Here is a 15,335-nt window from a genome sequence, read left to right as displayed (position 1 = left end):
ATCAACAAAATATCACTAATATTGACATATTAATATTAATAAATTCTAGCTAAAAAAAAGTGAAATGTTTATTTGTTATACTTAATTCAAATATTTATTTGTGAATATTTTTGTTTCTATAACATTTTCAACAATATTCACCGATATCGAAATTTTGTCTAGATTTTCATAAAAATTGAGATTGTGACATTTCCATGTTTAAAATCTTGATTAACACTTTTATTTTTACGTGATAATGAACTAATATTTTTTATATAACTAATTGCTATAATTCATTATATTGATTTGAATTTGGGTCTAAACAAAAAAAAAGTTAGTTTTTTCATGTGGGAAAATATAGTTGTAATGTTTAATTAAAATAGAGACTAAGTTATGACAAGCCCAAATAATAATGACTAGTTTCTGAGAAAAAAAATCACAAATGACTAATTGAAAATTTTAAAACTATAACCAACAAATATTAGAATTTCATTTAAAACCATTCCTGCTTTAATTAATTTATATGTTTTATATATTTACACAAATCTACCAACGTTAATGCGCAGATCCGGTAAAATTATTCAAACAACGTTTCTGGTGAAAATTAATACGCAATGGGTTATTACTGGTTGAAAAATTAAAACGGGATAAAGTTACATGCGGGTGACTAAGTCTAAGCTGAGTAACTAGCTGAAGCTGGTGGTGGAAACTGAAAAAGAGCTGTATCTAGGCAAGAGAGGCAAACCCATTTTTCCCAGGGACGAAAATGGCAAATTAAAGGAACAAAGGGACGGGTGTGAGAACATGGTTTGTCTGTCACTGTCCCTTCTTACCTCTCCAGGTGAGAAAACCGTTAGCCGAGCTCTTTGATTATTTCCTAATTTCCCCCGTTGAAACTCGTCAAACCCGTTCGTTTCCAAAGCAAATGCCAAAACGCAAAGAAATGTTTTGATTACGAGAGCCACAGTTGAATAATCTGTGTTAATTAGTTTAATTAATTAATGTTAAACAAAAAATCATCTGCACGCCTTTTTGAGCAGTCTCATCATAATTACCATAATCCAAATTAATTGCTCAATTAAATCATAAATCACTTTCTACATTGACCACTCATGCTCCCCTACAAAAGAAAATTTATAACCGATTTATTAATTTATAAGAGTATGTCTGTTGAAAGAGTTTTTTTTCCCTTGAAATAATAAAAGAAGTTGGTAAATTATTATTTCCTACATCCGTACTAAAAAAATTCACTGTAACCAAATTAACTTAGTTTAACATCCAACATTTTTTTATCGATAACTTTTTGAGATTTTTTTTTGCTTGAAAAGGGAATATTAAATAGATTAAAAGATAAGTTTACCAATTTTTTGAGTGAACGGAAAATGATTCACGAACAATGTGTTTTGTTGGTATTTTTCTTTAGCACGCTGCTGAATTATTTCAAGTGTCCATCGATAGGATTTATAATGAATTGAATGTTGGGGTTGCGGTAGATCTCGTTCCACAATATTTCTAATATTATGGAGTAGTTTATTGAAACACCAAACTTTTTTTTAGTAGAAGTAAATGAACTTTATAGTATAATTAAATAAATAGTATCATAATTAATGTGAACTATCGTTTTTAGTTTTGGTTGCTCATAAAATATTTAATTATAATATGATAAGCGGTCACACATGTTTCCTTATTGGGGCCATGATTATATCTACCCGTGCCCTAAGGCCAAAATTGCTGCACATCGTTAATTTATCATCATGACATGGACATGGACATGGACATGCATTTTCCATCATCATATGTACATGCATGGGTTTTCGTCACACGTGGACATCATTTAGTTAGTTACTTAATTAATTAATTAGTTAATTAACGTTGTAAATGCAAAGAAGTTTTCCAATGAAGAAGAAAAAATATAAAAACAAAAATTAAAAAAATTAATCGCCATCAGTGGATTCTCAAATCTCGATAACGTCGAATCATTCTTTAAAAAGTGGAAACGTCCAATTTTCCTTCTGAGGGATTTTACAAATACTCGAGTTGGAAATCAATCAAGATGAATTATAAAATGTTCCATAGTAAAGTTTAGATATGGGTTCATATACTTTTTATATACCTTTTTAGAATAATTTGTCCACTACATTTACTATAAATGGTACGTTAATTATATATTGCTAACATATAATATACATTTTTTGTGAATATTATTATAGCCTACATGATTTCTCTCTCATATAGAGATTTAGGTATAAAAGGGTAGTTAACACAATCCTATAATAATATTAAATTAAATGTATTGGAATTTATTTGTGCTTAGGACAACAGAATTATCGGACACTTTATTTGTATTCTTAATAGTTTGACAACGATTAAATTCAAAATAATGTTTTACAAGTTTTTAAATTTTTTTTTCTTTTGAAAACATATAAGTTTTTAAATTATATTTTCATGAAGTGAAATCCACCGATAAAAACAAGAGCCAATTACTGGGTGGGGAGACTTGAACTCATAACCTCTTTATCAGAAACATGTAAATTACTGCTGCCTATATATATTCTTCTGTTTTGGGTAACTTTTATTCACTTTTGAAAAAAATCTGTAAATGTTATTTCACATCACTTTTGTAATATACGTACATATATCCCTAGTATGGATGGATGGATAGAGTGATGGACTATTAAAGAGATTCTGAAAGTCAAAAGGAGTCTTATAAAAAGAAAATACACCAAAATAGGGTATTTAATGCAAACATAATTCAAATTTCTAATTATAGTTATAAGGTTAAAAAGCTCATTTATTAAGAGGGTTGAGGAGAGTATACCATATAATAATATTTTTGCAGATGTACTGAGCTGAATTTCTGTGGATAAATGAAGATGGTGGTTGAATTCTTCCAAGATAGGCAAAACAACAAGATGTTTGGGTTCAAATTCTTCACATTCCCTTAAAAAACATTTATATATATGCTCAGTGGGCACATGACATGCCCTACAATCAAAGGGCTTGTGTCCCTTTTGGGTATACCAAAACTTTTGAGAGAGTGACTTTGAAAATGGAGAAATATAAACTATTTTAATCAAGTTGACCCCCACCTCCCTCATTCATCTCCTTACTCCCTTATGTTTTTATTTCATATTTATATATTTCTAAATTGCTTTTATTCTCATCCATACATCATTGGATTAAAGCTTTAATCTTTTATATTTAAGTGACTTAAGTGATATCTTAAACTAATTAATGTTTTATTAGGAACACATTACCCTATCTTAAACTAATTAATGTTTTATTAGGAACACATTACCCTTTTAGATCTCCCCATCGTCAAAATATTGTTGTTCTTTGTTACATTATAAATCAATAATAATGAAATCTAATAAAGGATTTTTTTTAATTTTATTTATGAAATTAATGCTGCAGGTGACTTATTAAAGTTGTATACTCGTTCGGATGATGATATTGCTATATTTGTGAAGTTGTTTTACAAAATGGGCATGGATTAAATTTACGATCATATATAGAAATTATATAAAACTCATTAGAGAATTTAATAGGATCATATATAGAAATTATATAAAACCCATTAGAGAATTTAATATATATCTTAATCGATTCATCCGTTAGACTAGATCCATAATTTTGATAAAGTATGTTCTTGACATTTATTTTCATAATTGGTTTTTTTAGTTTCTAATATAATTTATGTTGTTTTTCTTAGATTGTATGTATGCTCTAATTTTGTTGTTGTCTTTCTTGTCATTTTCGTGCATCATTCTTGATAGATTTCTTTGTTTCTTATGTGTCTTAGTTTCAAAATGTGCTTTTAATTTTAGTCAACGATGACAATATATATTATACGTTTTTTTTTAAAATAGGAAGAAAAAGTTTGGAATATATATAAAAAAAGATTTTTTGGCATTATTTTAAATCATTATTCTCAATGATTTTGAAAAGCGTCGGGAAAAATTAACCTTTTTCCAATCTTTTTTAGCAAACATCGGTAGGTCACTTACTTATCTCGATGTTTTCTATAAAACGCCTGAAAAAGTGGATTTTTCTTGACGTTACGGATTTCGTCGGAAAAAAGAGCCTATCTCAACAACTTTTTGAGCGTTGGCACAAATAACGTTTTGAAAGCCATAAATTCTTGTAGTGAGTGATATATATGAAAGGTTTTGAGTTTGTAGAAGATTCTTTCTTCATCTTGGTCATCCAAATCACCTTTCTTTCGTAAAATTTCTACCGTTTCTCTCAATTGGAGTGCTTTATCTAAGTTTTTTTTTTTATATGTTTCTCATTTACTCTCCTTAGATGAAATGGTTTCTTTTTTGAAAAGAAAGATTTTGAATTTGCATAAATGTCCTAGAGATGAGGCCAAGATAGAATTAATAGAGAGAGATTTATAAAAACTTAAAGCATTACTCTGTTATTTAAGAAAATGAGAGGAAAAAGAAAAGAGAGAGTGAAAAGCAAAGGGAAAAACGCGATTGGGATGTGGCATGGCGATGGCTATCTTCTTCCCTAAAATGAGCAGCAGAAAACAGAGAAGCCATGAGGGAGAGTGGGTGAGATGTCACAGTCATGATGGTTGTGTGTCATCGTTGTTATTCTTTTCTACCAGAAAATTTACTTATAAGAAAACACAGCATTTACTGTTTTGTATGGCCTAAACCACAGTGTTTGAAAGCTCCTTCTTAGCTCACACCATTAAATAACAACCCTCTCCCCCGGGGGACCATCATCATATATCTCCTCCATTTCACCCCTAGCTTTTCATTTCTCATCTCTCTCCACCCTCCTAACCCTATACAAGGGTTTTTAAAGAAAAAAAAAAGTCTCTCTCCTTGTAGCAAAATTATAGGTGGATCACCGTAACTGGAACTCGTTGTTTAAGTTGAACAACACTGTGACAAGTATAAAGCTCAAATACAAGACTTCATGGTGTGGGTGATACCACAAGGTCTTATATTCTTGCCACTGTGCCATCACTGAGGGATGACAGTGAAATTACTTAAAAACCTAAATGGCTAAAAAGATCTTAATTTGTCACTAAAATATGTGGCCTAAAATAACCCATTAGAAAGATCTAATTTTTGTTACTAAAATATGCATGAAAATAAAGCAATGGTAGAGAAACTGCTTAAAAACCCGTTTGAAATATCTAATTGGCTACTAAAATATGCATGAAAATAGAGCAATGGTAGTGAAATGGCCTAAAAACCCATTAGAAAGATCTAATTTTTGTTACTAAAATATGCATGAAAATAGAGCAATAATGAAAAACCCATTAGAAAGATCTTAATTTGTCACTAAAATATGCATGAAAATACAGCAATGAGATTGATGATTTGGTATAGAAGAGTTAACTTCAACATATAGCCAGCATCCTAGTCTTTCTTATACAACTTTTTTTTTCTAATATTTGGAAAATTGAAACAACCTTTACCCTATATTCTATAATAAGAAAAGAAAAAAAAAGAAGCTAATTGGTAGGGTTGGAGTTGATGGGCGGCGCGTGGGAAGGGGGAGATGAATAGGCGCGTGAGGAGTGGGGTTGGAGCACATAGCAGAATCTTTGTTCTAAAAAGGCGACTAGGGATGGATAATGGAGAGGAATATAATTCAGAGGGGAGAATCGTTGGAGGGGTGATTACGTTAATAATTTCGTAGGGAAATAATTTGTTTAATTTAAGGATTATTTATTTATATAATAAAAATAAAAAAAGGGAAATGGTTTTGATGGTAACACTGTTTTGTAGGCGTAGGCTTGCGCTCTCATACGTCGCTGTCAGTCATAAAGTTTGGGGGAAAGCAGAAATCTCTCTCTCTCTCTTGGGCGGGAAAAACATTAATGATGTATAAAAGTAACGAAAAACAAGAGCTATTTTCTCATGTTTCTCTCTCTCTTTTTTTTCCACTTTGTTTCTCTTCTCTCTCCATCACCATTACTACTTCTCTCTCTCTCTCCACCGCCATACCATACTTCATCTTCTTCCACTGTTCTCTCTCTATATTTCTCCTTTTTAATTCCAACCCACTCCCCAGAATTCAATCTCCTCAACTGGGTCTCTCTCCGTTTTCGTTTTCATGGCCGTTGCCCCCTCTGGCTTCTCGATCCGGTAAGCTCCTCGTGTTCATCTTGAAATGAAATTGTTTCAAATATTTCTCAAGTGGGTATGCTTTTGTTGTTGTTGTTGTTAATTTATGTTTTTGGGGGGTTGGGTTTGGTATATAGAGAGTATGCTTTGAATATGAGAGGCAGGGATTTGGGGAGATGCTGGCCGTTCCGTGATAACGTGAAGAAAGAAGTTGCAGAAGCAATCCTCCCACCAATTTCAGTAACTAAATTCCGGTGGTGGTCCCACGAGCTGGAGGCTCTAAAATCATCGAATATTTCTGAAACCGTAACCGCTGCCGCAGCAGCACAAAAGCAAGAAGAGGAGAAAGTAATAATTATGGAGAAGATTTGTCCGGTGTGTGGCGTTTTCGTGACAGCTACTGTCAACGCTATGAACGCTCACATTGATAGCTGTTTAGCCCAAACAATAACCAACCAAAAGCGAAAGAATAATAGTAATGGAGCTGTTAAGCCCAAATCCAGAACCCCGAAAAAGAGATCAATAGCGGAAATCTTCGCAGTTGCTCCGCCTGTTGAAACGGTTGTAGAAGACGGGGGAGGGATAATTCGCCAGAAGCAGCAGCTCAAAGCGACGTCGTTGGCGAGGACTCTTGTAACGGCGATGAAGACGATCAAGGCCAAGAGGAATAAGCAACACAAATTAAAGGCGTCAGTTGTGAAGAACAAGGTACGCGATTAAAGCTCTTTTATTAAGTGTAGGGTTGTGGAAAGTGTAGGCTGCAAATATTCTCTCTATTGGGTTCTTGTTCTTGTTCTTGCCCACCTTTCTTTTTCTGCTCATAATTACTGCTGGAAAAAGCTGGTGAAAAGACTGCATTACGTTGGAGAGAAAAGAGAGAGTATTTTGTCCGTGTGCGGATTAAGCGCGCGGGAATGGGCTGAATCAGAATACGAACGAAAAGGGAAAAAAAAAAGTCACCATAGGAGAAAATTTTCACTTCTTCACAGCATTGTTATCCAATTTAAAACCCATAATTTAAGTGTTTATTAGTTATATCATAATGGGTACTGAACAATTTTTTTCTTTTTTTTTTTTTCACTAGAAGACGGGCTCTATGAACTATGAAGTAGGAAGGTTTTTGAGCTAATTATGGACGTGGGTATTTGTGTGTGGGTGGTAGTGCTCCAGCTGCGAGGGGTACGGCCTTGGCAGCGGGTGACTTTATTTGGTGGAAGATTTTTTGTCCTTTGTTTAACAAATGTATCCTAGGTTAATGATGCTGTTTTTCACCCCTATTTTGCTATATTAATATATCTTTCTTGGTGTTAAATCCAACAAATAATAATTCTAACTTTGAAAAGTAATTTTGGATTGTAGTAGTGAGGATCATTTGGGGTTCTGGGTTTATCTTTGATGGTATCCACATTCGTAGTTGGTGGAGTAAAATCTTTGGGATTATTATACTTGAGTGTGCTGTGAAGTGGGTTTTGACCATCATCTCAATTTAAGGTACCAAGATGTTGACAACTATTTTGACCAATCTGGTAGCTATTAACACATATCCATCCATATGTGTGTATGACAATTTCAACCCATTATCACATGGGCATTATCTCGTAAGATATGCTTCAGTTTAGCTTCACTAATCAGCTACTGAAATGCAAAAGTTGAATCCAATTTTTTTCCACCAACAATCTTTATGAAACGAGAGATCTCATTCTTGTCTTTGTTTTGGAAAGAGGGAAGTTCTTTAAAGAATTGGAACATGGATAATATCCCCATATTTGAGTTACTTTATGATGGTTTCTGGCTTGTGAGTAGGCGGAAATTGAAGGTTGTGGATGAGAGAGTTGAGAGGGTAATCTTTCAGGATAGAGAATTTCATTATTTGTTGTGAATTAGAGGCCCTCCTCAGATTCATGAGTGTGTGTAGTCTTTATCTGCACAATATTCTTTGTCCTTTAACAGATTGTCTTATTTGTTAATTATACTTTTTGTCCTATTGTTCTATATGATCTAAGTTTTTTACCATTGAGAATGGAAGATATAATGGGTTCAGCTGGGTGTAGATTGTTAGATAGAAGATATCATAATTATACTAGCCCAATCCATATGGTATTGTATTTTATAATAACCAAATCAGCGACAAGATTTTGATCTCTATCATATAGAACTATAGACCATAATTAATAAGATTGAAATTTTATGTGTTTATGATGCCAGAAGTTTGTTACTTAAAATTTTACTTGGGAACTTGAGGCTGAGTGCTGCAACCCTACTATAATTTCTCTCTTTTTCCCTTTAAGAGATAAAAATTTAATTAACTAATTTTGAGATACGCTTTCTAAGAAGTAAGATTTAATTTATCAGTTATTCATTGGAATTGGGTAGAAGGGCAATCAGGCGTAGATCATAAATTTCTTATAGTTAACCAGATTTGAAATTTATTTATTTATTCTCTCAAAATAATGCATTATATAATATAGGTTAGTTCAGTAACAAATCAGCTTAATCACTAAAACCAAAATATTTGCATTTTTGCAATTAGTTTGGTAATATTTTGGATATACACTCTTCAAACAACAACATTTGCTTTGCTTATGTTTTCTTTCTAAACAAACGACTGAAATCTGAAGCAACTAGAATTTTCTGTCCACAAAGAATAATATTATAGATTGTATAAGAGCTTTTCATAAGTAATTATTTACCATAATTTGAGCAAAACTTGTTACCAGTTGTGCTTATATCATCGGTATTCTTATTCTCAGAGATTAATTTGATTATCTTTTCTTGTTTTCTTACATTTCATTTAAGATATCTATGAATATAACAAAGTCATTCTTCATTTACTTCCATGTTCACTGATATGATGATTTATTTCGGTTCCTTATTTACATTATAAATTAAGTTATTCCATGCAATCATTCTTTATAAACTAGTTTTACCTTTTTATTTTTGGGTAAAAAACAACCCCATATATTTATATTCTGACAGTTCACTTGTAATTACAGCCATATCATGTCAACTTGATGAAATATTAAAGGAAAGCTTGGAATCTTTATATTTGTTTGTGGATGTTAACTCCCACTAACTTCTGAAATTTCATTGGTCATAGGACTTTGGTCATGAGCTGCTTCGCAAGAAGGGAGAGAGAAATCATAAGGATGTTTCTGTCCGTTGTAAGAAACCATGTTTTAAACGCTTGTCTAGACAAAAAAAGAAAAAACTTGTTAAAAAATCCAACGTACCTGCCAAGCAACAGAGGCCAGTGCCTTCAATCAGGAGCATTCTGAAGCAAAGTGTAAAAGTAGTTTCTGAGACAGATCCTTCGGGCAACTTAAAAGGAAGTAAGCAAGTGATCAACAATGGCGGTAAGCAGTCCGATAGGCGTGTTAGCTTCTTTGATAAGGATGATGTTCTTGGTCCAAAGACTAGAGCCTTTTCAGATACCTTTGAACAAAGTGTTGGCAATCCATTTCAAGACTCAGAAGGAAACACTATGTCAGGTGAAAGTAATAAAGGAGTTGCGTCAATGGAGGATGTTGGCTTAAACGACGACATCGTTAGCTTTAGCACTCGACACGGAGTTGATAGTCAACGCATTAAAGGAAAGATTCAGTTGCCTAATATCCATGATCAAGTCAATGCTCAAATTAGTTCAATGAGACCTCATCCTTGTTGGGGCAATATGAAGCATTTAGTCGAAGAACCGATATCTGCGAATCGGGTTGTTCCTCATGAAAGTAATTCGCATTTGTTTGATCATGTCTATATAGATGCACCTCAGAGACCTCCAGTACATTCTGCCATTCCTGCTCTGTTAGCTGCACAAGATGAAAGGCAATATGGCCAAGTAAGAACTCAACGTGGTTCTAATTTCCCCGGAGCGCATACTTTCAATGGAAAATCAGTTGATCATTTGGTCAATCCTATCAATGGAGTAGCTAACTTAGGTTCAATGACAAGCACAGTGCCCACTTTTACTTTAACTGAAAATGGGGTTGGCAGATTATTTAATTTGGCAGAATCTTCTGCTAAAGACAATAGAGGCCCCTTTCCGAATTTAGAGCAAAGAGCGGTTGCCTACAAAGAGAAGGGCATGAATGATGGATTTTTCTGCCTGCCATTGAACTCAAAAGGTGAACTGATACAGCTCAATTCAGGTTTGGTTAATAGGTATGATCAAATGAATGAAGCCAGAAACAATATGGCCTGTTCTAGCAGGATACCGGTATGCGGTCTTGTCCAGCCAAGAAGCACCCGGGACTATTTCATAGATAATGAAAAGGTTCTCATTGACACAGAACTTACAGAAAACCAGTTGACTTTATTTCCATTGCATAGTATGCAAGAAAATCGAAACCAATATTTGTCAGCTAGATTTGATGTGACTGAGCCTGGAACTTCAGGAGAAACCGATATTAGGCTGCTAAATTCAGAAAGGGGAACTGATTCTGGTAGTCTTTTACATTCAAACTTGATGGATGCCCCATTTAACAGATGCAGGTATTATGGAAAATTGCATAACCAAAATGTAAGTACAGAGATTTATCCTGAAAATTCAAGTACCATGTCGGCAAATCCTGCTCGACAAACAATGCGGTTGATGGGCAAAGATGTAGCTGTTGGTGGCAATGGGAAAGAAGTTCAAGAACCTGAGGGAATAAACTTTTGGAAGAACTCATCCTTAATTGAGAATTGTCTGACCAATTCTATCCAAGAGAATCCCATGAGAAAAAGAAACTTTCTGCAGGATAGAGTGTTGCATTATCCATCAAAAGGAGAAACCTTATTTTATCCTGCAGGCTTTCATAGCGGTCAGGTCGCACAAAGCAATTTATTGCCAAATGCTCCACAAGTTCGGTATCCCCATCCACGCCTCAATCGAAAAAATGGTGTAATGTATCAAAGATCTGACTCTGTTATCAACTTAAACGAAAGGTTCAGCAACATATATGCCTTTTTTCCATCCTCTACGGAAGCGTTTAATATGGCGCCAAACTTTCAAGCACCCTTTATATCTGGTCCCAGAACACTAAGGTTTGGTCCACAGCCACCAGCATTTTCTACTTCTCAACACATGTGCTCAAATAGATACGAACATTCTTTTGAACTTGGCTACAACCAGAATCCACATCCAGCAAAATTAGGAACCTTTAACTTCCCTTTCTTGCAGCCAGATGATGAAAATCACGTCCCTCCCTCTTGGTTACAACAGGACGAGGCACCGACCGCAACTTCTAAACTTGCTGACATAAATGGATGCTATTATCCATTCATTTCTTCGGGTCCAGATGTTCTTACTAGTCCTTCTATGCGTACCCGGCCCGAAGCTGCCTTTCCTTGCAGTACAATGCCATCTCACCGACAGGTGAAGAACATACCTGGCTCAACATCTATTTTTCAGCCAATTCCTGTGACTCCTAGATTTGAAGTTCCATATATTGTCAAGGCAGGCCATGAAAGTAGAATTAGTTGTTTTGAAGACAGATTGAAGTTCAAAACTTTGAGTGTCAAGGACACTGATCTTTTAAGTAAAAAGCAACCTGTGGGTGAGCTCATTGACTCGAGGAAGCGTCAAAAGTTATTGAGTTTAGAAACTAACAATTCCGGCGTCGTGGCAGAGTGGACACCAGGAAAATTCAATGATGAACAACGATCTAACCCAGGGAGCGCGAAAATCCATGGTAACTGGGATAAAGCTGTTAACCCAACAGAAATCTCCCAAATGTGACTGAAACTGATGGAGTACTGCTGATTTCTCCCACCAATGAATCTCCTAAAGTTGAATCTATGGCAAGATCAGGCCCCGTCAAGTTAACAGCAGGGGCAAAGCACATCTTGAAACCAAGTCAGAGTATGGATCTAGATAATACTAAGCCTACTTATTCAACCATTCCTTCTTCTGGTTTAGTTCATAGTGTTAGCTTGGGAGGATCTCAGAAGAAGTCAACTAAAGTATACAGTTTTTAAAAAGTAAGTATTGTAGTTGTCCTGTAATTTATTTGCTAAATCTAATTATAATCTACTCATGCAATAAGCTAATTGATCTTACCTGCAGGATGCAACAATCTTCTCATCTTTGTAACCACTGACATGAGAGAGTTAGTGTAATTTTGAGACGACCCGTCATTTCGCCGAGACAATGCTGGTTTTGATACTTGGAAGCATGTTTACGAATTGTAACTAATCACATCACTGGAATATAGATTGTGCCATGAGTTTTGGTCTTGTTTTTTATTGTAAGTTTTAGATCAAATCTCTCCACAAGGTCTCTTATGTGACAAAATTACACAAAATGCTTAGATTCACTGTTTTAAAAACGCCTTGTTTTCATAACTGTCCCCCTGGTTCCTGTAATGAATGAGTGAGAAAAACAGTTTATTTTCTTGAGAGCTAAGTTAATTTAGCTAACATATGATGCTGATATATATTCTCGCACAGTCATCTGATATGGTGTTGATTTTGACCACTTTAGCCTCAGTTTCACATCAAAATAGTAAATTTTTAGGGAAGCATTGCATGTTAACTTCAGGAATCCATCACTGTTCTAGAAAACTTGGTTTGATCAGATCTGATGCAGTGATATAAATTGTTACTTGGGCTTTATGATGATATTATTTAGTTGTTTCTTCACTAAAAAACACCACTCATAGTTGAGATTATGAGCGAGAAACCAAACTTTGAACTTTAGAAAGAGTAACAATATTCTATTTATTTCTTATAGTTGAGATAAACAATATTCTATTTATTTCTTATAATCAAATTTTATAAATGCATTTGGTACATTTGTATGTGTATCCTATTGTGTATGTGTAAAAATATATAAGTATATATACATCCATCGTAGATCTCTTGTTATTTATTCTTCTCCTCTTTATATTTGCTTCTGCTTGTTCGTCCCAGATGCCTGCAGAAAATTTTCAATAGTCATCACTTCGAGTAAAGAGAGAGAAAGATCTAGAGAGAGAGAAAGTATGAACTATGTAATTTTTATGTACCTGTAAAGCAGATTTGACAATTTCTTCTAAAGCATCAGCTCCATTTTTATCAATGTAATCATCCACCAACTTCCAGGCATGGAAGATTTTCTTTTCTTCATCTTCTTCTTCCTCGTCCTCGTCCTCATCTTCTTCTTCTTTCTCGTACTCGTCCTCATTTTTGTCTTCTTTTTTCTCCTCCTCCTTCAAATCGTAATTAGCTCTCTCTGTACTCTCAATGTTCAAGAACTTCATGACAATATTCTCGTAAACATAAGCTGAGCCCTTGAAATTAGGCAGCACCAACCACATGAAAAACACCAGCTTTACATAAGGCCAAAGCGGAATCCTGCAACAGTGTAATTTATTCACGTCTCATAGCAGCGAGAAATATTCATGATATATAAGGACAAAATCTAAGCGATTAAAGATTTTTTCAATAAAACTAAATGAAGTATACCATATCATATAATTACTCGTAGACATCAAATATATATATATGATATAAACTCAAGGAGAAAAAATACCAACTTTGGGTTATAAAGCTTATATATAAAAAATGGCATCTACAAATATCCAGTTTTTGGCAAAACCCAATTTGATTAAATTACTTACTTACCATGATGTGATACTCGAGAAATAAAGTTCAAAGAGGGTCAGAAATGAGAGCAAAACCCAATATGTCAGCCACTGTTGATGATCTCGAGATGAAGGCTTCTCCAATGCCCTCGTCGATGCATACCTGTTCTTCAAAATATGTAACCATCAAAAAGAAAAAAAAAATAAAGAGCTTAAGCAAAAGAAAGAGAGAGAGAGAGAGAGGTTTACAGTGGATAGAGAAGCATAATGGCAAATCTGCAGGTGAAGTAAACAGAAATTAATCAAGCATTTATTAACAATGGTCTGTTTTTTGAGCCGAAAACATATATATAATAAGGTTTAAAAAAAGAATCTCAAATCCAAAATACTCCATTTTACAATGTCCATGATTTTAGAGGAAGGAAAAACATTGATCATAAGATTACGTACCCGGTTGCAACATGCAAAATATTAAATGTGGCTCTAAATCCAAGAAAACCCATTTTGCAGACTAACACTTGTATAAGCTAAAAGGACTAATCTCAACTTAGATGATGATAGATTGATTTTTTTTCCCTTTTTTGGTGTGATCGATTTGATAGAAGGAGACAATGAAGGTGTAATTATAATGGGGCAGAATGCAAAATAAAATAAAAAATAAAAAAAATGATGAGAGGGATTCAAATTGAAAGCAAGAAAAGAATAAATGTTAATTTTGGTTTTTGTCGTTAAAAAGGCAGGCCATGTATTATTCTCATATTCTCTCCTTCATCAAGAAATGCAAAATGAAGATAAAAGAAAGGGAAGATGAAACATGATGAAGGAGTTGAAAATAAATTGAAAAGAATTTAGCGGAAATTGATTCAAATCGTCACCTACGTACACACTAGTTGTAGTAGGGTCATTAGCGGAGGAGGTGGTGCACGAAAACTTGTCCGAACATTCACAAATAAAAGATTAAAAAAAAGCCCAAAGTTAGATAACGAATATGATTCATATCCCAAACCACACATTTCTTACACATGAGGTTTATTTCAATCTTCAACACCAAAAAGTAGACAGCTTGGTCGTGCATTATAGATTCTTTATCATATATATTTAATGACCATATAAAATAACTTCTCTTCAAGCCAAAATTTGCTATTAATGTAAATGCTACCTAAAAAGAAATTGTTGTAGAAAAAAGAATTCGAAAAGCATAGGTTTAAACAATTTAAAAAAAAACAATATTTTAAATAATTTATTATTATTATTTTCTTATATATATTTGTAAATTTCCGAGCCAATTTGCACGCACGTCGATTAATCTCACAAAATAACTACTTGACCTTATTATTAATTCTTTGAGTAAATTATTTAAATTATATCAATTTAATATAAGTTGAGTTGAATGTATAGAGGTGAAAAGAGCTTTGAACTTGGGTGGCATAAAATTTTCAGCAAATAATACTAAGAAATATATTTAAACCCTATTTAAATTACAGTATCGAAGGCAATTCAACATAGTTAAAATGGTTAATGCACATATTTCTGACTAAAAAGAATAGCGGGTTGGAATCCCTGTATGTACTAAAAAAAATTACTATTGGTAGATAGAAGATAAATAAGATAAATACCTAAATATTATTCTTCTAAATATATATTTAGCGATTATTTTTTCTAATTTTACTTTAATGAATAAAATGGGTAAATGAGGAGAAGAAAAAAGGAGAAAGAAAAAAGA

General features: G+C 33.7%; 2 protein-coding genes across 2 annotated transcripts; one reads left to right on the top strand and one right to left on the bottom strand.

Moving 5' to 3' along the window:
* Positions 1–5,888: 5,888 nt before the first annotated feature.
* Positions 5,889–12,522, top strand: LOC111016842 (uncharacterized). The gene is given in 5 exon segments (XM_022292380.2): positions 5,889–6,092; positions 6,209–6,779; positions 9,169–11,767; positions 11,770–12,029; positions 12,115–12,522. Coding segments are annotated over 4 exon segments (3,459 nt in total). The 5' UTR covers positions 5,889–6,060; the 3' UTR covers positions 12,027–12,029; positions 12,115–12,522.
* A 213-nt stretch (positions 12,523–12,735) lies between these two features.
* Positions 12,736–14,367, bottom strand: LOC111016843 (HVA22-like protein f). Its single transcript, XM_022292383.2, has 5 exons — positions 14,063–14,367; positions 13,862–13,888; positions 13,653–13,775; positions 13,055–13,382; positions 12,736–12,963 (listed from the first exon to the last, which is right to left on the bottom strand). Exons 1-5 carry the CDS (start codon positions 14,113–14,115, stop codon positions 12,931–12,933), a joined length of 564 nt encoding a protein of 187 aa, XP_022148075.1. The 5' UTR covers positions 14,116–14,367; the 3' UTR covers positions 12,736–12,930.
* Between the last annotated feature and the right edge of the window lie 968 nt (positions 14,368–15,335).

Source organism: Momordica charantia, assembly GCF_013281855.1.
Source record: "Momordica charantia cultivar OHB3-1 chromosome 4 unlocalized genomic scaffold, Mcharantia_2.0 BLBB01000004.1, whole genome shotgun sequence".
Lineage (NCBI taxonomy): Eukaryota > Viridiplantae > Streptophyta > Magnoliopsida > Cucurbitales > Cucurbitaceae > Momordica > Momordica charantia.
Note: the sequence above shows the minus strand (reverse complement) of the source record. Positions and strands in the feature narration are given on the sequence as shown.

Coding starts and splice junctions, on each gene's coding strand:
- LOC111016843 (XM_022292383.2), bottom strand. CDS start 14,115: ATGGGTTTTCTTGGATTTAGAGCCACATTTAATATTTTGCATGTTGCA. Junction 13,776..13,861: donor ATTATGCTTCTCTATCCACT/GTAAACCTCTCT, acceptor TTTGAAGAACAG/GTATGCATCGACGAGGGCAT. Junction 12,964..13,054: donor TTGTCAAATCTGCTTTACAG/GTACATAAAAAT, acceptor AATTTTCTGCAG/GCATCTGGGACGAACAAGCA.